The sequence below is a fragment of the Trichomycterus rosablanca genome, chromosome 6, assembly GCF_030014385.1.
Source record: "Trichomycterus rosablanca isolate fTriRos1 chromosome 6, fTriRos1.hap1, whole genome shotgun sequence".
Taxonomy (NCBI): domain Eukaryota; kingdom Metazoa; phylum Chordata; class Actinopteri; order Siluriformes; family Trichomycteridae; genus Trichomycterus; species Trichomycterus rosablanca.
Window position 1 is genome coordinate 12,264,446 of NC_085993.1, and position 21,254 is coordinate 12,285,699.

The window sequence follows — 21,254 nt, forward strand, 5'->3', positions numbered from 1 at the left end:
TGCATGCTTTGTTAGCCCCCTTTCATGCTGTTCTTCAATGGTCAGGACTCTCCCAGGACCACTACAGAGTAGGTATTATTTAGGTGGTGGATCATTCTCAGCACTGCAGTGACACTGACATGGTGGTGGTGTGTCAGTTTGTGTTGTGCTGTGCTGGCATGAGTGGATAAGACACAGCAGTTCTGATGGAGTTTTTAAACACCTCACTGTCACTGCTGGACTGAGAATAGTACACCAACCAAAAATATCCAGCCAACAGCGTCCTGTTGGCAGCGTCCTGTTACCACTGATGAAAATCTAGAAGATGACCAACTCAACCAGCAGCAATGTATGAGTGATCGTCTCCGACTTTACATCTACAAGGTGGACCAAGTAGGTAGGAGTGTCTAATAGAGTGGACAGTGAGTGGACACGGTATTTAAAAACACACCACCACCATGTCATTGTCACTGCAGTGCTGAGAATGATCCACCACCTGAACAATACCTGCTCTGTGGTGGTCCTGTGGGGGTCCTGACCATTAAAGAACAGGGTGAAAGCAGGCTAAAACAGTATGTAGAGAAACAGATGGACTACAGTCAGTAATTGTAGAAATACAAAGTGCTACTATATAGTGAGTGGAGAAACAAGGAGGTGGTTTTAATGTAATGGCTGATCAGTGTATCATCTATCTATCTTTAATAAGCCTTGGAATAAATGCGTTTCAACTCTGTTCTTAGATCTTTTAAGGCTGGCCTTTCATTTGTCTTTCATTTGCATTGTAGTTATTGGCCCGTCTTTTTTGGAAAATGTCCTTGTTATGATCTTTCTCTTTCATCTCATTCTTATCCGATATTGATAGTGGCTCTCGCATGGCTGTTTTGCTTAGATTATTTAAAAATCTTCTTCTTCAACCCTGGAGTCTATTATTTACAACAGGAGTGTTTTCATGCCTTTTAACCTATTTGTACTACATTTATCTACATTTCACAACCATTTTGGTCTGTTCCATTAACTTTCTAACTTTTTATTTTTATTAATATGTTAGTTTTGGTAACTTCAAGCTAAGTCTTCCAGTCTTCCAGTCTAAATATTTTAGTAACTACAAGCTAAGTGAAGTCATCCAGTCTATTATACGTATAAATGTTATTTATTTTTCTCTGAAACAGCATTAGGAATATGGTTAATTGTCCTCGTAAGCCATTCGTTAATTGTAGTTGTTTGATTGGATTTGATGTTGCATCAATCGTCATAGCAAATCTACTACTACTCTACACTGAATTTACTTCTGTTCAATCTAAATTTGATAAAGCATTAAAACAACTCTTGTGTTATTTAAGACACCCCTGTTTTAATAAAAAATTTTTTTACAGGGGTTGGACTATTAATCAGCTTTTACATTGTAGTGTTTATGTACACTGTGGCTTTACTATTTGCATGATACTATTTGCATTGTGTGTGTATATACTGTATATATATATATATATATATATATATATATATACAGTGTATCACAAAAGTGAGTACACCCCTCACATTTCTGCAGATATTTAAGTATATCTTTTCATGGGACAACACTGACAAAATGACACTTTGACACAATGAAAAGTAGTCTGTGTGCAGCTTATATAACAGTGTAAATTTATTCTTCCCTCAAAATAACTCAATATACAGCCATTAATGTCTAAACCACCGGCAACAAAAGTGAGTACACCCCTAAGAGACTACACCCCTAAATGTCCAAATTGAGCACTGCTTGTCATTTTCCCTCCAAAATGTCATGTGATTTGTTAGTGTTACTAGGTCTCAGGTGTGCATAGGGAGCAGGTGTGTTCAATTTAGTAGTACAGCTCTCACACTCTCTCATACTGGTCACTGAAAGTTCCAACATGGCACCTCATGGCAAAGAACTCTCTGAGGATCTTAAAAGACGAATTGTTGCACTACATGAAGATGGCCAAGGCTACAAGAAGATTGCCAACACCCTGAAACTGAGCTGCAGCACAGTGGCCAAGATCATCCAGCGTTTTAAAAGAGCAGGGTCCACTCAGAACAGACCTCGCGTTGGTCGTCCAAAGAAGCTGAGTGCACGTGCTCAGCGTCACATCCAACTGCTGTCTTTGAAAGATAGGCGCAGGAGTGCTGTCAGCGTTGCTGCAGAGATTGAAAAGGTGGGGGGTCAGCCTGTCAGTGCTCAGACCATACGCCGCACACTACATCAAATTGGTCTGCATGGCTGTCACCCCAGAAGGAAGCCTCTTCTGAAGTCTCTACACAAAAAAGCCCGCAAACAGTTTGCTGAAGACATGTCAACAAAGGACATGGATTACTGGAACCATGTCCTATGGTCTGATGAGACCAAGATTAATTTATTTGGTTCAGATGGTCTCAAGCATGTGTGGCGGCAATCAGGTGAGGAGTACAAAGATAAGTGTGTCATGCCTACAGTCAAGCATGGTGGTGGGAATGCCATGGTCTGGGGCTGCATGAGTGCAGCAGGTGTTGGGGAGTTACATTTCATTGAGGGACACATGAACTCCAATATGTACTGTGAAATACTGAAGCAGAGCATGATCCCCTCCCTCCGGAAACTGGGTCGCAGGGCAGTGTTCCAGCATGATAATGACCCCAAACACACCTCTAAGACGACCACTGCTTTATTGAAGAGGCTGAGGGTAAAGGTGATGGACTGGCCAAGCATGTCTCCAGACCTAAACCCAATAGAACATCTTTGGGGCATCCTCAAGCGGAAGGTGGAGGAGCGCAAAGTCTCGAATATCCGCCAGCTCCGTGATGTCGTCATGGAGGAGTGGAAAAGCATTCCAGTGGCAACCTGTGAAGCTCTGGTAAACTCCATGCCCAGGAGAGTTAAGGCAGTTCTGGGAAATAATGGTGGCCACACAAAATATTGACACTTCAGGAACTTTCACTAAGGGGTGTACTCACTTTTGTTGCCAGTGGTTTAGACATTAATGGCTGTATATTGAGTTATTTTGAGGCAAGAATAAATTTACACTGTTATATAAGCTGCACACAGACTACTTTTCATTGTGTCAAAGTGTCATTTTGTCAGTGTTGTCCCATGAAAAGATATACTTAAATATCTGCAGAAATGTGAGGGGTGTACTCACTTTTGTGATACACTGTATATATATATATATAAGGATGTAGCAGGTTGTTGCCAAGTCCAGGTTCATTTTCTGTTTTCTTTTGTGTTTGTGTTAGTCTGTTAAATGTTTAGGTGCCCCCCCCCATTGTATTATTTCCACTACTGTTAAATTCTGATTGCATCTTTTACTGTTTACTAAATTCTAGCTGATGCTTTTTATGTATGCTAAAAATGGCAAAAATACATAGTATTAATGTCTTTTTTTAGTAACGGTTACAGGCATGATAGCAAAATTCGAATGGGGACCTAATGTTACTGTTAATATATCAAGTTTTGCAATTTGCAAGTTTATTCTATGACAATGTAGAAGTAGACCTGACTTTTTTTAATTTGCAAGTTTATTCTATGACAATGTAAAAGTAGACCTGACCTGAGTTTTACCACATCTAAATTTTGTCTGCAGGGCCATCACACACACCTCAAACATTACTATGTTTTCTTTTCTTTTTTTTTTCTTTTTTTTTTCTTTTTAGATCCCAGTATGACAATTATGTGTTGGTTGAGCCCTAATAGAAATTAACCCCTACTCACACTCACCATTTGTGTTCAGTGTTTTATAGGGGTTTGTTTAAGTTTTGTTTGCCTTTTTCTTACTTTAAATACATTGAATTTAAATACATTTCAATTGTCATAATCAAAGTATATAATCTTTGTGTTTTTACATTTGTATTTCTTATTTCTGTCTTGTTTTGTCTTTTAACCTTAGGTCAGACGTCTCCAATAAAGAGTCTGAGACCTGTGAGTATATTAAAATGTTTTAACCTTTTAAAGTTAAAAAAGACAAAAAAAAAACCTGAAGACCTCACCTGATTGGCCAAATGTAATGCAGTATCTGCAGTCATTTCTATATGAGTATAGTTAAATGTGTGATAGGTATGTTTAATATGACTGGTAAATGTAATAGTTTGCCTTGGATGTATTACTATTACTGTATATCACATGTATTATGCAAATACTAATGAGCTAGTTTGCTAACTTTAACAATTTCTTATATAAGAGAAATACTTAGCTAACATTTTTTGAATAAGTGTTTTTTTTTACATTAATCCACTTCAGTTCAGGACTAAAAACCCTTTAAACCCTTAAATTAAATCTTTAGGCAGAAATGTTTAAGAGCCTCTGCTTTAAAATCACAAAGCACTTTTTATAACCTGCCCTAATTGTATGCTCTCTGCTTTGTTGTTTCCTACAGAGACAGGAAATAAGTGCCAGCTTGGAGACCTTGGACCGTTGCCATGATGTTGGAGCTCCTCAGGCACTCGCCTATTACTCAAGCACGTTGCCCTGTAGCTCTCCCAGACAAGACTCCATGCGTCGCCCTGCCAAGTCTAAAGCCGCTCTAGACAACACTCGTGAGTCTGGGTAGAGAAGCGGGTACACAGTTTTTGGGAAGGAGTTATAGATTAAGAAAAAAAAAAAAACATCTTCACACAACCTCAGTTTACTAGACAGTTTTCTTATACTGGATATAATAGTTTACATTTATTTTCACATTAAACATTAAAACCACCTCCTTGTTTCTACACTCACTGTCCATTTTATCAGCTCCACTTGCCATGTAGAAGCACTTTGTGGTTTACTATTACTGACTGTAGTCCATCTGTTTCTCTGCATGCTTTGTTAGCCCCCTTTCATGCTGTTCTTCAATGGTCAGGACTCTCCCAGGACCACTACAGAGTAGGTGGATCATTCTCAGCCCTGCAGTGACACTGACATGGTGGTGGTGTGCTAGTGTGCTAGTGTGTGTTCTGCTGGTATGAGCAGAGCTGCTGGAGTTTTTTTAAACACCTCACTGTCACTGCTGGACTGAGAATAATCCACCAACAAAAAGTATATCCAGCCAACAGCGCCCCATGGGCAGCGTCCTGTGACCACTGATGAAGGTCTAGAAGATGACCAACTCAAACAGCAGCAATAGATGAACGATCGTCTCTGACTTTACATCTACAAGGTGGACCAACTAGGTAGGAGTGTCTAATAGAGTGGACAGTGAGTGGACACGGTATTTAAAACCTCCAGCAGCGCTGCTGTGTCTGATCCACTCATACCAGCACAACACACACTAACACACCACCACCATGTCATTGTCACTGCAGTGCTGAGAATGATCCACCATCTGAATAATACCTGACCATTGAAGAACAGTGTGAAAACACGCTAATAAAGTATGTAGAGATATAGATGGACTACAGTCAATAATTGTAGAGCTACAATAAGTGTGGAAACAAGGAGGAGGTTTTAATGTTCAGGCTTCACTGTCCAGATCAAAGCTTTTATCAATCATAGCTTGGTGATGGTGCTAATTGACTTTTTTCACATCATTGTCGATTAATCACCAGATCTGTATCTGTTCATTTGTTTCTCTTATAGCCGTATCTCAGTATAAAGATCTGGATGTTTTTATAAAGAGGGATCAAGACACAGGGTTTGGCTTTCGTGTACTTGGTGGAGAAGGACCAGAACAGCCAGTGAGTCCCACTCATTGACTTCTTTACCTTTCTCTAATAATTTAATCTGTTCTACTTGATATTCTTAATTACGTATATTTACTAGCCCCCGTTTTCCTTCAGGTTTACATAGGAGCCATTATACCACAAGGAGCAGCAGAGAAACATGGCCGTTTGTGGGCAGGCGATGAGCTGATGGCTATTGACGGGATCATCGTGAATGGAAAATCTCACAAACAAGTGCTGGATCTGATGACCAATGCCGCTCGCAATGGACAGGTGCTGCTGTCTGTACGCCGAAAGGTCATCTTCAGGGGTGAGATTTTTTACTTTATATGTATTTTGGTTTATACCACTGTAAACAACTGTAAAATAAAATTAGCCCAATAAACAGTCAACAGTTTATACACACGTGTAAGGGACATGTACTGTATGTCACAAGATTTTTCGGGTTTCAGTGAATTCTACAAATTCTACAATAATACTACTAAAATAAGAATTTGAGCTTGTTTATATATAAATTGTAGGTTTATTGACAACAAGCATCCAAAAGTTACATTTAGCAACTTGGGTAAATATTTGGTGGTGTGAAAATTCCATTGTCAGTTAACTTGTGTTGTAATTTATTGTTAGTGATAATGATTGACTACAACTGGTGACTTTTTGTGCTCATATAAAAGAGTCAAAGTTAAAAGGCATTGCAGATGATAATTACAAAATAAAAAACTCTTAATAAACGTATTAAATGAAACCCTTCACTGCAGGTCAACAATAAGCGATGGGATCAAAGCTGTTTGTGTGCTGATGTGCAGCGTAAAAGCAAGTAGGAAAAATAAATGAATCCTAGTGGATTTGGCTACGCGACCTGCAGGGATTAATAAATATATTAATAAATATTTTTTGCAATGCAGCGTGGGTATTATGGTTTGGCATGGACGATAGGTTACAAATACTGTAAAGCTTGTGTGTGTGCTGATGTATTCTGATATAAACTATATTATGCCCCTGTCCCACGTTTTAACACTCCTCCCCCGGGTTTCCCCCACCCTGTATCTTGCATTCTCATTGGCTGTAGTTCATCATAGCACTCAAGTCGCTCAGATCGAGTTGTTAAACAGTTCACACGTAGCGGTCGAAAGCTGAGTTTCGATCCCCGAGCGAACGCCGAGTTGATTTCGAGCTGCCACATCTAGCGGCGACCAGTCGGAGAGAGAAAATCAGGGCAAAAATCATGTAGTGTGAACTAGGCATTATGTGGCAAATGATTATTTGAGTCCAAATCATTCAGTCATAAAAACAGGTGAATTCTTTACAATTTTACTGATCTAAGTTTATTTAAATTGCTTTGCAAGTTTAAGGACATTTTTGACATTAGTTTTATGTATCAAACATGGCCAGGAGTGTTGATTTGTTTTAAATAAACAAGAGCAGAAGACAATACTATTCTCAATACTCAGTTATAACAGAAGTGTAAGGGCAGCTGTTGGATTCTATCAACAAGGGTTTCAATTATCAGATGAGAAAATGCATGTTATAAGGAGTATACAGTGTATGGAAAAATATATGGAAAAAATATATATGGAAAAATATATATGAAAAAATATATGGAAAAAATATATGGAAATTTTTGTCTGTTACAATGTTACAAATGCTCAATCAAAACTTGACCGAGACTAAATCAAAAGACACTAAGCCAAGAATTTTCTTGTTCGTTCACATTTCTGTTTTGGTTCTGTTTTTATTACAGTCTCTGTATTCTCACCGTTTCCCAGTTCTGTGCCTAGTTACACCTCATTAGTCTGTGTATTTTAAACCTCTGTTTTCCCAGTGGGCTTTTGCTGTCCCAAATGTGTAATGTTACTCTTCTTGTAGGTTTGTATTGGCCAGACAAGGTTTTCTCAAGTTTCCATTCTATGTTTCCATGTCCTCTGAAACTCATATTTACCTGGTTTTGAACATTCCAGCATGTGCTTTGATCCCTATAATAAATTATAATGCTTGATTAACTAAGGGACTGTTCTTTCTCATGTCTTGTCATTCTACTATAACATTTTAAACTGACATTGAAATACCATAGGAGCATCACTTAGGAGCTGATGAACTGTATCAGTAGTGTTATGTATGGAAAAATTTGATTTTTGCTATTGTTACAATACCAACTTTTAAAGAAGGCCAAATTCCAAATTGCTCATTACTGTCCACAAAAGTGCACTGCATCAGATACAGCAAAATGTCTTCCACAACCTTGGCAGTGTACTATGTAGAATTGCAATTGAAATTATAGTGATGTGTATAGATTTAATTAAGATATACAATAAAAAAAAGTCTTAGAGGAACAATATTTATTCATATATAAGTAATTGTGACATTAGTTGACCAAGTTATCTTTAACTGAAAAAAACATCTAGTTTTCTTGACAAATTATTTAACCCCCACCCTCAGTACTTGGTGGAACTTCTTTTTGTCATGATAACCTCTAATAACTTGCTTATGAACGTCTGACATCTCTTTTTTAAATCCCACCAAAGATTTTATATAAGATTTAAATCTGGAGACTGAGAAGGCCACTCCAGGATATTCCAGGATGGATTCCTTAACCAAGCATTAATTGACTTGGACCGGTGCTTTGGATTATTGCCTTACTGGAAAGTCACCAAGGTTTTACCTCAGAAGGCGAAACATTCCTCTTCCAATTGGCTTGGTGTTTCTGTAAATCCATGATGCCAGTCGCACAGTCAAGTTATTTTTGACCACAGGGATAGTCATAGTCTTACTTTTCTTGTGGCAGACAAACTGCTGATCCATATGGTCAAACAATATAGACACTTTATAGAACTGTGTCCCATTTTCTTTGTGACCCTGATTGCTAAAGAATTCATTTAAAAACAAAATCTTATAAATATTTATATTCTTTGGGGGGTTGAATATTTGCAACTGTCATTCAGGAATTAATTGTTATGAGAGTTTGAGTCTTTTTACTTTCTCATTCATGTTTTAACCAGTGAACCATCTATTATTGTATGAATGTATATGTTTTTTTGTAGTTCCTTATCTTTTACACTAGGCTTTTGTACTTGCAGTGATTTAAAAATGTAGAATCAGTAAGACATCAGCTATGGTACCACCAAGTTTTTGAATACTTAGTGGATAGGCTAATCTGGGAATTCCAAATATTGTCAGGATCCATTTGGTCTGGCTGACAAGAATGAATTTAGCTTGTTGGCAACACTGAGGTTTTCACCTGGTGTCAATTTTAAATCATTATTTCAACCTGAACACCAACAACTGCAAACAAGTATTACCACAGTGAACAAGACTTGCTTGAGATTGAGTTTATGTGTATGTTATATTTATTTTTTGACTAAATGCTCATTAAGTGTCTGTCCTGTACAGATGCAGCTGATGATAATGGGGCACAGAACGTGGCTCCGGAGCTTATGAATGGTTCTCCCAGAAGCCCACGCATTCAAGTCAAAAGTGCTCTGGACCATGAAATGTTTGATATTACACTTCACCGAAGAGATAATGAAGGCTTCGGCTTTGTCATCCTCACTTCGAAAAGCAAACCCCCACCTGGAGGCAAGTAAACAATATAAAACCCACGACTGTATCTGATACGGTCTTTAAAACCATAATTATGGGAAATATGGGAAAAGATATTTGTATACAGATTTGCTGTACAGAGCTTTATGTTCTTTCATGAGCAGCCTTTTCAGATTACAGTTTACATCTTTAAGGTTGTCAAGTTTATGTGTAGTACTTTCTGGGCTTACTTTTTTAATAGCCCGTCGACTCTTTTAAAACAAGAATGTGCCGGTAAATTCAAAAATACACAACAGAATCACCCTATTTCTGGAAAAGTTAGGACATTTTATAATCTGTGATTTGTTCTTTGTCATAAACCATTATTTAACTATAACTATAACTAAAAATATTTTAGTGCTCAATTGACCAGCAATTTCACATCTCAACTTTTTTTTGGTACTGCGGCTTGTACCAAACCAATAAACTATATTGTATTTTATAGGGGAACTATGCTGAATCTTTAGTAAGAATGCAGAACGTAGCCCGTTGTAGCCTAGTGGTTAAGGTACTGGACTAGTAATCAGAAGGTCGCTGGATCAAGCCCCACCACTGCCAGGTTGCTGCTGTTGGGCCCTTGAGCAAGGCCTTTAAGCCTCAATTGCTCAGACTGTATACTGTCACTGTACTGTAAGTCGCTTTAGATAAAGGCATCTGCGAAATGCCAAAAATATGTAAATGTAAATGAACTACAATATACCTGATCAATCAGTTACACTATATGGCAAAAAGTATATGGACACCTAATCATAAGCCTGTTGATTATTACATTCCAAAACCTTGTTCATTAATATACAGCTGAAACTCTGTGTTGTTAACATACTGTAAGTGTTCACTCTCTATTTCTTCTAGATTGTGTTTGTACAAATATGTGCCCATTCAAGCAAACACACATGAGACTCTTGAGAAAGAGGTCAGAAAGAGGAATAAGGACACAGGCTTGTAATTGATGTTCCATTTTATTCCAAAGTGTTCTGTGGGGTGAGGTCAGGGCTCTTCAGGCAGCTATAGTTCCTCCACACTGAACTTGTCAAACCATGTCTTTATGGGCATTACTTTGTGTGCAGATGTTCTATTAAAACAGAAAAAGGTCAATCCTAAACCTTTGCTATAAAGATGAACGAATATAATTTATATAACTATTTTAGTTCTTTGATGGCGTATCGGTCTGTTATACTAGCCAGCACCACCGAGCTCCAGACTCAACTCTCATGCTGTCGGCCAACCGGGTGTCTACACAAACATGTTTGCCTTTGTTATTGGGATGGGGGATATTTACCGCTAAAAGTAGATCTGCTACAATCCTGACCAGGATGATGCGGTTGATAAAAATAAGCAAATACTTTATATATTAAACAAATAATTGATTCTATGCACCTGTTAGCAGTGGGTGTGCATGACGTCTGAACTTAATAATTAGAAGGGGTGTCCACATACTTTTGGCCAGTATGTATAATCCTTTATGTATAGCTGATTATAAGCAAAAATTAGTTTTAGATGTTAAAATAGATTTAGATTTTTTATGTCTGTTTTTAATGAAACGTAAGCCCCAGCTGTTTCACCTTCCTGGTCAGGAGATTAACACACAGTTGGTCATGTCTGAGGGAGGGGGGTTGAATGGGGGTATAACCTTTTTATTGCTGTTACAGAGAGTATCTGTTTAAGGCACCAGCAATAGTAGTAAAGGAATTCAGAGAGTGTAGGCATTCTGTATTAATCAGCTGCAGGCAGATGTGGGTGAGGGGTCCCTGTGTGTTTGAGGCAAAGTGCAAGTGTTATTCTTAGCTCGTTGTTTATGAATCTACAGATTTTTTTTTACTTTGATACTGTTGTCTAAGACTAGTTTTTATTTGAAGATTGAATAATTGGCGCAGTGGTAAAACACGCTAGCACACCAGAGCTGACATTTTGAACTCGTCAGCTCTGCTATTCGGCAGGCTGGGCACCTATATGAACAATGATTGGCTGTTGTTCATACAGGGTGGGAGCCGGATGGGAATTCCTCATAACTGATGCAATTATGACCTCTTTTGGCTGATTGATGGGGCCTGCACAGAGTCGAGGGTTAATAGGGTTGAAGGTGTGGCTCTCCATACACAAAGCTGATCCGCATATGAACTTGCCTCATGCAGTTGATAAGATGCAGTCGGCTACTGCACACGTATCGGAAGGGGCATGTGGTCAGTTTCGGCTCTCCTCTATCAGTGCAGGGATCAGCATCAGTAGAGAGGAAGCATAATGTAATTGGGTAATTAGATACGCTAAAAAGTCCACTTAAATATTATTCAATTTAGGCAATTGTCCTAGTGAATTCAGTCTTTTTGTCTGTTATATTTTTAAATCCAGATACAAACAAATGAACTATTGCTATGTACTAACTGCATCAGCAGGCCAGAAATGTCTTCTCAAGTCTAGATATCAATGTGATATCACTACGTTCACATGTCTTAATACAACCCACACTACAGTACATGCACTGAGTGATAAGCATTCTTTCATTATGAGCTATGGTAGCTATCTCACCTCCTACAGCTCACATGAATTTCTCAATCCCCAAAAAAGTGCTCACTAATGCCCTGTGTACGTGTGTTATGGCTTTCAGTAATCCCTCATAAGATTGGTCGTATCATCGAGGGCAGTCCGACAGATAGATGTGGCCTGTTGAATGTGGGCGACCGAATATCTGCTGTTAATGGCCAGTCCATAATCGAGCTCTCTCATAACGACATCGTTCAGCTTATCAAAGATGCCGGCAGTACTGTCACGCTGTCTGTGGTTCCTGAGGATGGTAAGTAAGAGCTCAGCATTTAGGCAGCTAGATTTGGTTTTCTTCTGTTGCATTGCTTTATTTCAAGTGGATGTTCTAAGGCTGATCAAACATGTCAAAAGCATCAGTTATTATATTTTTTTAATTGCTGTAGCAATATTTTAGACAGAACACAAAAAACAAAGAACATTATGCCCATGATCATTATGTCATTTAAGACCAGCCCATGGTAGCAATGTCGCCTCACAGCAAGAAGGTCCTTGGTTCGATTTCCAGGTGGAGCGGTCCGGGTCCTTCCTGTGTGGAGCATGTTCTCCCCGTGTCTGTGTGGGTTTCCTCCAGGAACTCCGGTTTCCTCCCACAGTCCAAAGACATGCAAGTGAGGTGAATTGGAGATGCAAAATTGTCCATGAGTGTGTTTGACAATAAACTTGTGAACTGATGAATCTTGTATAACGAGTAATGACCTGTCCTGTCATGAATGTAACCAAAGTGTGTAAAACATGACATTAAAATCCTAATAAAAAAAATAAATAAATAAAGACAGACACATTTTGGAAGAGCTTTCACATTTTGGCCCTCACTGCAATGCCATGTGCGCACAGATGCACACACACACGCGCACACACTTGGCAAAACATTAAATAATGTAGAATGCTACAGTAGTAGAAGTGAAATTGGTTTGTTCATTGATGGAAACGCTGGATGAATACAAAGCATGTTTGGGTGTAATAAAAAATTAAGGCACAATACTAGTCAGTGTGGTGATTAAAAATGTATAGGACGTTTAACAAGCTTTCTGAATATAAAATTTTCTGTGTACTGTGGTGACAAAACATAAACCTGTAATTAGCTAGACTGTGTGCCTCAATAGTTATTGAATGTACGTATCACAGTATGTATTAAATGTTTCCCTCATGTTAATAGTTTACTATACATTGATGCATTTTAAAATTGTTTAAAAAATAAACACATACATACATAAATACATAAAGTACAATGTAATGATTTCAGTGTAACAAAAGAAAGTCTTGATGTCTCAGCTTTATTGATATGCATCTGTTTTGATTGGTTGTTTAGAATACAAAGGCCCACCATCAGGAGCCAGTTCAGCCAAACAGAGTCCAGCACTTCAGCACAGGACTCTGAAATCCAGCACACAGGATGAAAGGTACTACACACTATTCCCATTTAAAGCAAAATGTTCTTCAAAAAGTTTCCGCACTTTTAAACTCTGTTTATTAAGAATTTTAAAAACAAATGACATCACTTTTCTACAGTCACCTTCCTTTGCGATGCATTTTTTCCAGCGTCATACTATTTTAACGGCATCAGCAAAAATGTTTTTGGTTGAGCTCATAGTCACTGATGCACCGCTACTTTCACATCATCATCACATGAAAATCTTCTTCCCCTTAAAAACTTCTTTGAGCGGTCCAAAAAGGTGGAAATCAGATGGCGTTAAATCCGGACTATAAGCTCTCTCTCTGTCTCTCAGACGACCAATTACTACTCCTCCCACCCTCACCGTTTCCAACCAAAATATATAAAAGTGAGGAAACTTTGTGAAGATCCCTCAAGATCCCTCAGTAAATTATTCTTGTAATCAGCATTTTGGAGAATTTGCATTTTAGAGTTCTGTTTTATAGAACTAATTTGGAAGTACAGTAGATGTAAATGTAGTGTATAGGCATACTAATCAAATACTGTATATGTACAGCTCTGGAAAAATGCAATACACTGCTGTAAATGTTTAAGTTAAATAAAATAGAATACTTTTCTTAGAATACAATTCTTTTTTTGTTGGTTTCTTTTTTTTTTTATTCCAGCTGGTCAAAATAACATGAATAATGCAAAGAAAACTAGTTTCTGTTATTTTATTTTTTTTTTATCTAGCAGAATTTGGCTTAGTTTGATGGCCTGTCCTGACCTGACCTGATCCATTGTCCTCTTGATGGTCACAGATCATCAAACCACACATTCCAGAGTTTTTCAATGGATTCTCCATGTCTGGAGATTGGGCTGTGCATGACAGTGTCTTGATCTAATGATCTTTCATCTATACCTTGAATGATCGGGCTGTATGGCATAGAGCATTGTCTTGCTGGAGGAAGAAAATCAATATTTAGAGTTAGGGAATGTTGTCAGAAGCAAGTGTTCAGCCTTGCTAAAGCTCCTCCAGATCGTCATTGATTATTTACTAAATTTAACAGTGGCTTAAAGGCCTGTTCAGGTCTCTGTTTATTCATTCGGTGATCAGGTGTTTGACCAAGCAGAAAATGGTACGCATCGGCGCCCAGGTGGCATAGCGGGATATTCTGCTAGCACACCAGCGCCGTTCTCTGCGTTGCCACTGGTCGGCTGGGCGCCATCTAGCGGGCATAATTGGCAGTGCCTGCAGCAGACACGGTTCTGCTCGGGCGGGATGACCAGACTATGTGGGTGGGGTCTTTAAACGCTGTGTAAGGATTTTGATTGGCAGATAGAAAGGCGCCTGTGCAGAGTGCATAGGTGAAAAAGGGTTCCGCTAAGGGCTGCGCATGGGTCAGAGAAGGCCTGAGCAGCAATATAACCACCTTGACTGCAAATCAGGGATCCCCAGCAGTGGAAAACAAATTGACTACGCTAAATTGGGAGAAAATGCATAAATAAAAAATAGGGAAGAGAGAATAGTTTTCATCAGAAAGGATGACCTTACTCCAGTCCTCTACGGTCCAATCCTTATGGTCTTTTGGAAACCCCCGGCTTTGCTTCTCTTTGATGACAGGCATTTTTTAGTCCTTCCTCTATGAGCCTGTTTCGAATTGTACTCACTGTGCACTTTAGCTCAACTTTGAATGCAACCCCAGCTGCCATTTGACATTCCTTTGTGGATCAGTAGAGAGTCCTTTTCATCCTTTGCATCCTTTGTCTGTAGCTTTATTGTCTCCAATGTCTGTTGTTTGACCTTGTTCTTATGAAGCGTCATCTTTGAAATGTTAAAAGTAAAGCCAGAGCTGATTCAATACCTTTATATTCCTTTTTGCCTGTTCAGTGTATTGTAAGGCAGCTTGATAGAGTGACTCTTCTTGACTCACAGGTATAATCTTGACAGAGAGGAGCTCAGGGACGAGCTGGCCTGGACGGATTATAAAACTCTCCCTTTGAGTGAAAAAGGAATGCTGTGTGTTACGGGTTCCAAACAGGCAAGGCAACTGTTCTTTACTTTCTTCCAAAAATACACTTCACACTCACAGAATGCCATTTACACACTGCAGGAGTGAGAATTACAATACAGTGGTTTGCACATTTTTAACTGAGAGACCTGTAAATATGTGTGGGAATGTATTTGTGGGTAGAGCTTTGAAATATCAACTGCAGGGTTAAGAGTTCAAATACTAGCTCTGCCATTCAGCCACTGTTGGACCCTTGAGCAATGCCCTTAACCCTCTCTGCTCGAGGGGCATCGTACAAAATCTGACCCTGCGCTCTGACCCCGGTTTCCAAACAAGCTGGGATACACGAATAAAGAATTTCATTGTACTGTACATCTGTATATGTATATATCACAAATAAAAGGCATTCTATAATGTGTGTGGCTTATATAGGGCTGTATTCTTGTGGAGCTGGAGCGTGGTCCTCGTGGTTTCGGCTTCAGTCTCAGAGGAGGGACGGAGTATAACATGGGTCTGTACATTCTGCGATTGGCCGAGGATGGACCTGCACTTCAGGATGGCAGGATTCAGGTCAGTGGAGCTCCTGAACGTGTTTAGTTTCAATGCTGGATCTCAGCAGTGGTGGGATAGAGTGATAGACCGCTGTGCCACTTGAGCGCCTTCTGAGACTAAGAAATGCTGAAAGAAACACTGTCAGTGCTTTTAATGCCTTTTATATAGAGATTTTCATTATTGTATCCATCATAGCTCACAGCTTGTTCATTTCATGCAGTGCTCTGAAAATGATTTCTGCTGTGTAATGTTTTGCATGCAGGTTGGAGATCAGATAGTGGAGATCAACGGTGAGCCCACACAAGGAATCAGTCACACCAGAGCTATTGAGCTCATTCAGTCTGGAGGGAACAAAGTACTGCTGCTGCTGAGACCTGGGCAGAGCCCAGTGGCCGACAACAGTGAGTCCTTTTTTCTGTTTCTCTATCTTAACGCCTGGCCACACCAGAAACACCTCATTTAGGTGAGCTTGCAATGAAAAACTCTTTATTAGTGTAGAGGTATAAGTGACAGCTTAGTTAACGAATTACCAGTTTCAGGTTTTAACCGTGAAAGCAGAGAGAATAAATTATCCGTTGGATATGGATTTATATATTCTGGAAACATGAAGGAAAACATTCACAAAAAGTGGATTATATCCCTAATGGAACAACACATAGATATAGATTTGGTCTTAATTTGAAAAAGAGAAGCTCAGGTAAGCAGCGGTTATGATTTTATGCGGCTGTGTGGTTGATCTGGGAAAAAAAAAAACTCAGACTCCCATGAAATGGACCACAAACAACCCAAACACACCACCTACAGGGGGTCGTTTTTTTTTTTTTTTTGGCGGGGTTTGTTTGATTAATGCATTATTGACATCATAATAAAAAGCGATCTCTTTGGCGCCCAGGTGGCACAGTGAGATATTCAGCACCGAGTTTCTGAACTCCCGGGTTCGAGGCTCGGTGTTGCCACCGGTCGGCTGGGCGCCATCTGGCGGGCATAATTGGCAGTGCCTGCAGCAGATACAAATTGGGCACCGGACTATATGTGGGTGGGTCTTCATACACTGTGTAAGGACCCTGATTGGCAGAAGAGACGCCCGTACAGGAAGCACGGACGAGAAGAGGAGGGCTGTACACGTGTAAAGAAGGTGTGTGCAGCGGCGTGCTCTCCTTGGATGCAAATCTGGATGTCAGCAGCGGAAGACAAATTGGATGCGCTAAATCGGGAGGAAAAATAGGGAGAAAATGCAGTGATCTCTTTTGCTCCCCCTCGATATATTTAGATCATATAATAATATGATATTATAATATAATATTGAGATATGTTTATTGTAGCGTTACATTTTCCAGAGCTGCACTTCATTATGCAGATTGTGCTTGGTACTGCCTACTAATTGCACTTTGCATAATGCCACAACCCCGACCAGGATAAAGCGGTTGATAAAAATGAAAAATGAATCATTATTTTAATAAAGACACATTTCGATGCAACTCAACAATAGTATAAGACTAATACATATTTTCTTCCTTTTTGTCCTACTTTTATTCATTTATATTCCTTTCTATTTTCTTCCTGACTTTAGGCACTTTAAGTTCCACTGCTGTGTGCTATTATCCTGGGGAGCATCATCACTAACAGTATCTTTTTCTCTGGGCCATCCTCTCTCACTTTGGTAATTCTGTGCTTATCCTCTTCTTTGCTTCCTATCTGTTTTTGCAGTATCAGAATGAAATGAGATTTTTTTCTACTTGAATCATTTCTCCAAGTGTTTTTATTTTTCTCTGAATAAGAAAAACATATAACCCTTTTTAGCATTATACGGTCATATAAAAACTGTGCCAGATCAGGTATGTGGACCTGACTGACCTAAATACAAGAGCAGCTGGAAGAGGGAAAAAATGCTGTGCAAACTGGGCTGCAAAATCTGCAACAGTGGCCGAAAGTCAGTTTTGCTGATCTGAAATAAGCAATAATCTGTAGGAACAATTTCCACAGTGCATAAAAGTCCAAGCTGCTCCACCATGAATGGTGGGCCATAAACGCTTGCTCTATATAGTCCTAGCAATGTGCTTCACCACTATGCCACCCTCAATGTATTTGTTGCATTTCATTAGTTTTATATAATGTATACTGGTTCAGTGATGTGTATATACACCGATCAGCCATAACATTAAAACCATTTTCTTGTTTCTACACTCACTGTCCAGTTTATCAGCTCCACTTACCATATAGAAGCACTTTGTAGTTCTACAATTACTGCCTGTAGTCCATCTATTTCTCTACATACTTTTTTAGCCTGCTTTCACCCTGTTCTTCAATGGTCAGGACCCCCACAGGACCACCACAGAGCAGGTATTATTTAGGTGGTGGATCATTCTCAGCACTGCAGTGACAATGACATGGTGGTGGTGTGTTAGTGTGTTTTGTGCTGGTATGAATGGATCAGACACAGCAGCGCTGCTGGAGTTTTTAAATACCGTGTCCACTCACAGTTCACTCTATTAGACACTCCTACCTAGTTGGTCCACCTTGTAGATGTAAAGTCAGAGACTATACTCAGTCCAGCAGGGACAGTGAGGTGTTTAAAAACTACAGCAGCGCTGCTGTGTCTTATCCACTCATACCAGCACAACACACACTAACACACAACCACCATGTCATTGTCACTGCAGTGCTGAGAATGATCCACCACCTTAATAATACCTGCTCTGTAGTGGTCCTGTGGGGGTCCTGGCCATTGAAGAACAGCATGAAAGGGGGCTAACAAAGCATGCAGAGAAACAGATGGACTAAAGTCAGTAATTGTAGAACTTCAAAGTGCTTTTATATGGTAAGTGGAGCTGATAAAATGGACAGTGAGTGTAGAAACAAGGAGGTGGTTTTAATGTTATGGCTGATCGGTGTATATATGATGTGTACTGGTTCAGTTCTGACATGGTTTGTTCTTGTCGATTTATTTGACACTACTATCCAAATTAACTTACACTTATCACTGAATACAATTTAAGCAATTGAGGGTTAGGGGCTTTGCTCAGGGACCCAACAGTGACAACTTGGCGTTGGTGGGTTTTGAACCGGCAGCCATATGATTACTAGTCCAGCACTTTAACTGCTGAGCTACTACTGTCCAATTACGTCAGCCTGAGGCAGATTGTTGAGATATGGTGTCTTTGCCTAGAAAGGAGTAAATAATTATGTGTTTTTAATCTTTTACATGTTTACCACAAATGTTTCAAGATGATTTTTGATGTTTCTTCTCTTCAGGCTGTGCAGCAGTTGATCCTCAAGTCTCTTCACTTCAAAGCCCTCCCAGTGACACATTACTATCAGACCCACAACTGTTTGATGACTCAGCCTTTTCATTTAGTTTACCCCCTGTATCTTCAGTGGAGAAAAAGGAAGACAGAGATGGAAAAGACCCCTCTGCCCTCTCTCCAAGCCTTCCACAAACCAGGGAGAGTCTATCACCTCGCCGCAAAGGCAGGAGCAAAGAAAGGAGGACTAAACATCTACACTCGACCTCTCCGTCAACACCGGAGGCCAGAAATATCGAGAGAAGTCGGTCAAGAGAGAAAAACATTGACTCTAGAAGCCCTGAAAGAAAACTAAATGATTTCTCTAAACCCCAAAATCAATCTAGCAAGTCTCGGAGATCCAAAGAGAATCAACAACAAAGTACTCAAGGTTCTGCCAGGCACAGAAAATCTAGCAAACAACAACGAAGCCGCACAAAGAGTCCGGGAAAAATGAATCACGAGGGGCAGGAAGTGCCAGCTAATCAAATAAAAGTAAATATTTCAAAAAAGGATGGCAGTGAATGGGCAGGAAGGGATCATTCAAGTGGGATGCGACAAAACAAGAGAGAGGGAAGGGACAGGAAGACAACAAAACAAGCAAAAGAACTGGAGAATAAAAATGGTGAAGGGGAGGTGGAGGTAACAAGCAAATCGAGAAGAAAGAAAAAGCCGCAAGGGCGGCAGCAAAACAGAGACACCAGCAGATCCAGAGACAAGATCAATGGATATCATGAACCTCAAGAAGCAACACAAATTCATCAGAGGAGGAGTAAAGAATTACAGAGCGAGTCAAAACTAAATTCAGATATAACAGACCTGAAAAAAAGCCAGGAAGACCTGACCCTTACTGATGATCCATATAGGAAGTTTATGGCCAGCAAAATGCTTCAGATCAACCCTGGACCCTGGAGGATCCCAAGCTTCGGACGCATTCTCACTCACGAAGAGGTGATGCGGGATTTTCAAGAGTAACCATTCCTAAATGTGGATTTAATTGCTAATACTAGGATACTTTAGTGATCTGTCCTTCCGATTACGATCACAAAGAGCTGTATTCAGAGTTGGCAAGTAATGCCTGGTTCACACTACACGATTTTTGCCCTGATTTTGGCTCACCGACTGGTCTGTGCTAGATTTGCCGGCACGGGAGCAACTCGGTGTTCACTCACGATCGAAACTCGGCTCTAACTCGCTATGTGTGAACTACTCAACAACAAGCTTGTCAAATATCTGGATCCGAGTTCCCTGACAGGCAATGAGTGCTATGTCGAACAGCCAATGAGAACGCAATATCCGGTGTGAGGGGAAACGCAGGGGAGGAGTTGTAAAAAGGTGGGACGGGCATAATATAGTTAATATCAGAATACATCGGCACACACAAGTTTTATACAGTATTTCTGATTTTATCGTTTTCTACAAAACACCAACGTTGCATTGCAAAAAATATTTATTAACCTCCAACTCACTATAGAACAATCCATGCTGTTCACGTAGCCAAATCCACTCAGATTCATTTATTTTTTCTCCTTGATTTTACGCTGCACATCAGTGCACAAACTTTAATCGCTCGCTACTTGTTGACGTGCATTTTTGGACGGGGTATCATTAAACCTTTCGTCACTTCTCGCGTTTGTTTTCATGGCAGGACGTAGTTTGGGAGACCAGAGAAGCTCGCCTGCGATTCCAGTTGGTGATAGATCGTGTAGTGTGAAACCCTCTATCGCCGATCAGTCGTGTAGTGTGAAAGCCACACCGACTTGAAAGACTCCTGATTACAAGAGATCCAGATGTGTAGTGTGAACTGTACAGCGACCTGATAACTTGGAAATTCCTACATGACTTGGCATAAAAGAGATTATCTCTGAGGTTGCCAGATTTTTCTGTGTAGTGCTCTCCAGATATTGCTTTCAGAACTTGACCTTTAAATTAGGATCTGATGTAGTTGTTTACTGAGGGCAACGTTGCATCTCGATAATTACAATATAGTCTATTATACTGTATGCTAACAGAACCAAAAAGCATAAAGCAGAAACGTGCATGATTTATAAATATTATTTATTTTGTCAAGACATTTATATAAATATATTTAGGCTGAATTTATTACACAAAAATGTTTATTATAGTGAACGTGGCAGTAATAGGCATAGTGATAGGCACATAGAATAAATACTATGACGAGCTGCAAAACACCTAATTATGTTGATTAATGCTACATGCATGAGGTTTACAGAAAGCCCCATACTATGCGTAATACATTTATTATTTATGATTAAAATAATTTTAAGGTGCCCAATGTGGTGCAGCGGGATATTCCGCAAG

The 21,254-nt window shown here is 39.6% G+C and overlaps 1 protein-coding gene across 1 annotated transcript in view; it reads left to right on the plus strand.

The window, feature by feature from the left end:
• LOC134316895 (membrane-associated guanylate kinase, WW and PDZ domain-containing protein 3) overlaps positions 1-20,322 on the plus strand; it is a 222,457-nt gene extending 202,135 nt beyond the window's left edge. Inside the window, exons 11-21 of the mRNA XM_062997426.1 lie at positions 3,855-3,886; positions 4,341-4,500; positions 5,519-5,616; positions 5,719-5,911; positions 8,989-9,174; positions 11,780-11,965; positions 13,025-13,115; positions 15,024-15,129; positions 15,532-15,669; positions 15,914-16,052; positions 18,904-20,322. Of these exons, the coding sequence (XP_062853496.1) occupies positions 3,855-3,886; positions 4,341-4,500; positions 5,519-5,616; positions 5,719-5,911; positions 8,989-9,174; positions 11,780-11,965; positions 13,025-13,115; positions 15,024-15,129; positions 15,532-15,669; positions 15,914-16,052; positions 18,904-19,907 (2,333 nt within the window). The 3' untranslated portion in view covers positions 19,908-20,322. The remainder of the gene's footprint in view (positions 1-3,854; positions 3,887-4,340; positions 4,501-5,518; positions 5,617-5,718; positions 5,912-8,988; positions 9,175-11,779; positions 11,966-13,024; positions 13,116-15,023; positions 15,130-15,531; positions 15,670-15,913; positions 16,053-18,903) is intronic.
• Positions 20,323-21,254: the final 932 nt, after the last annotated feature.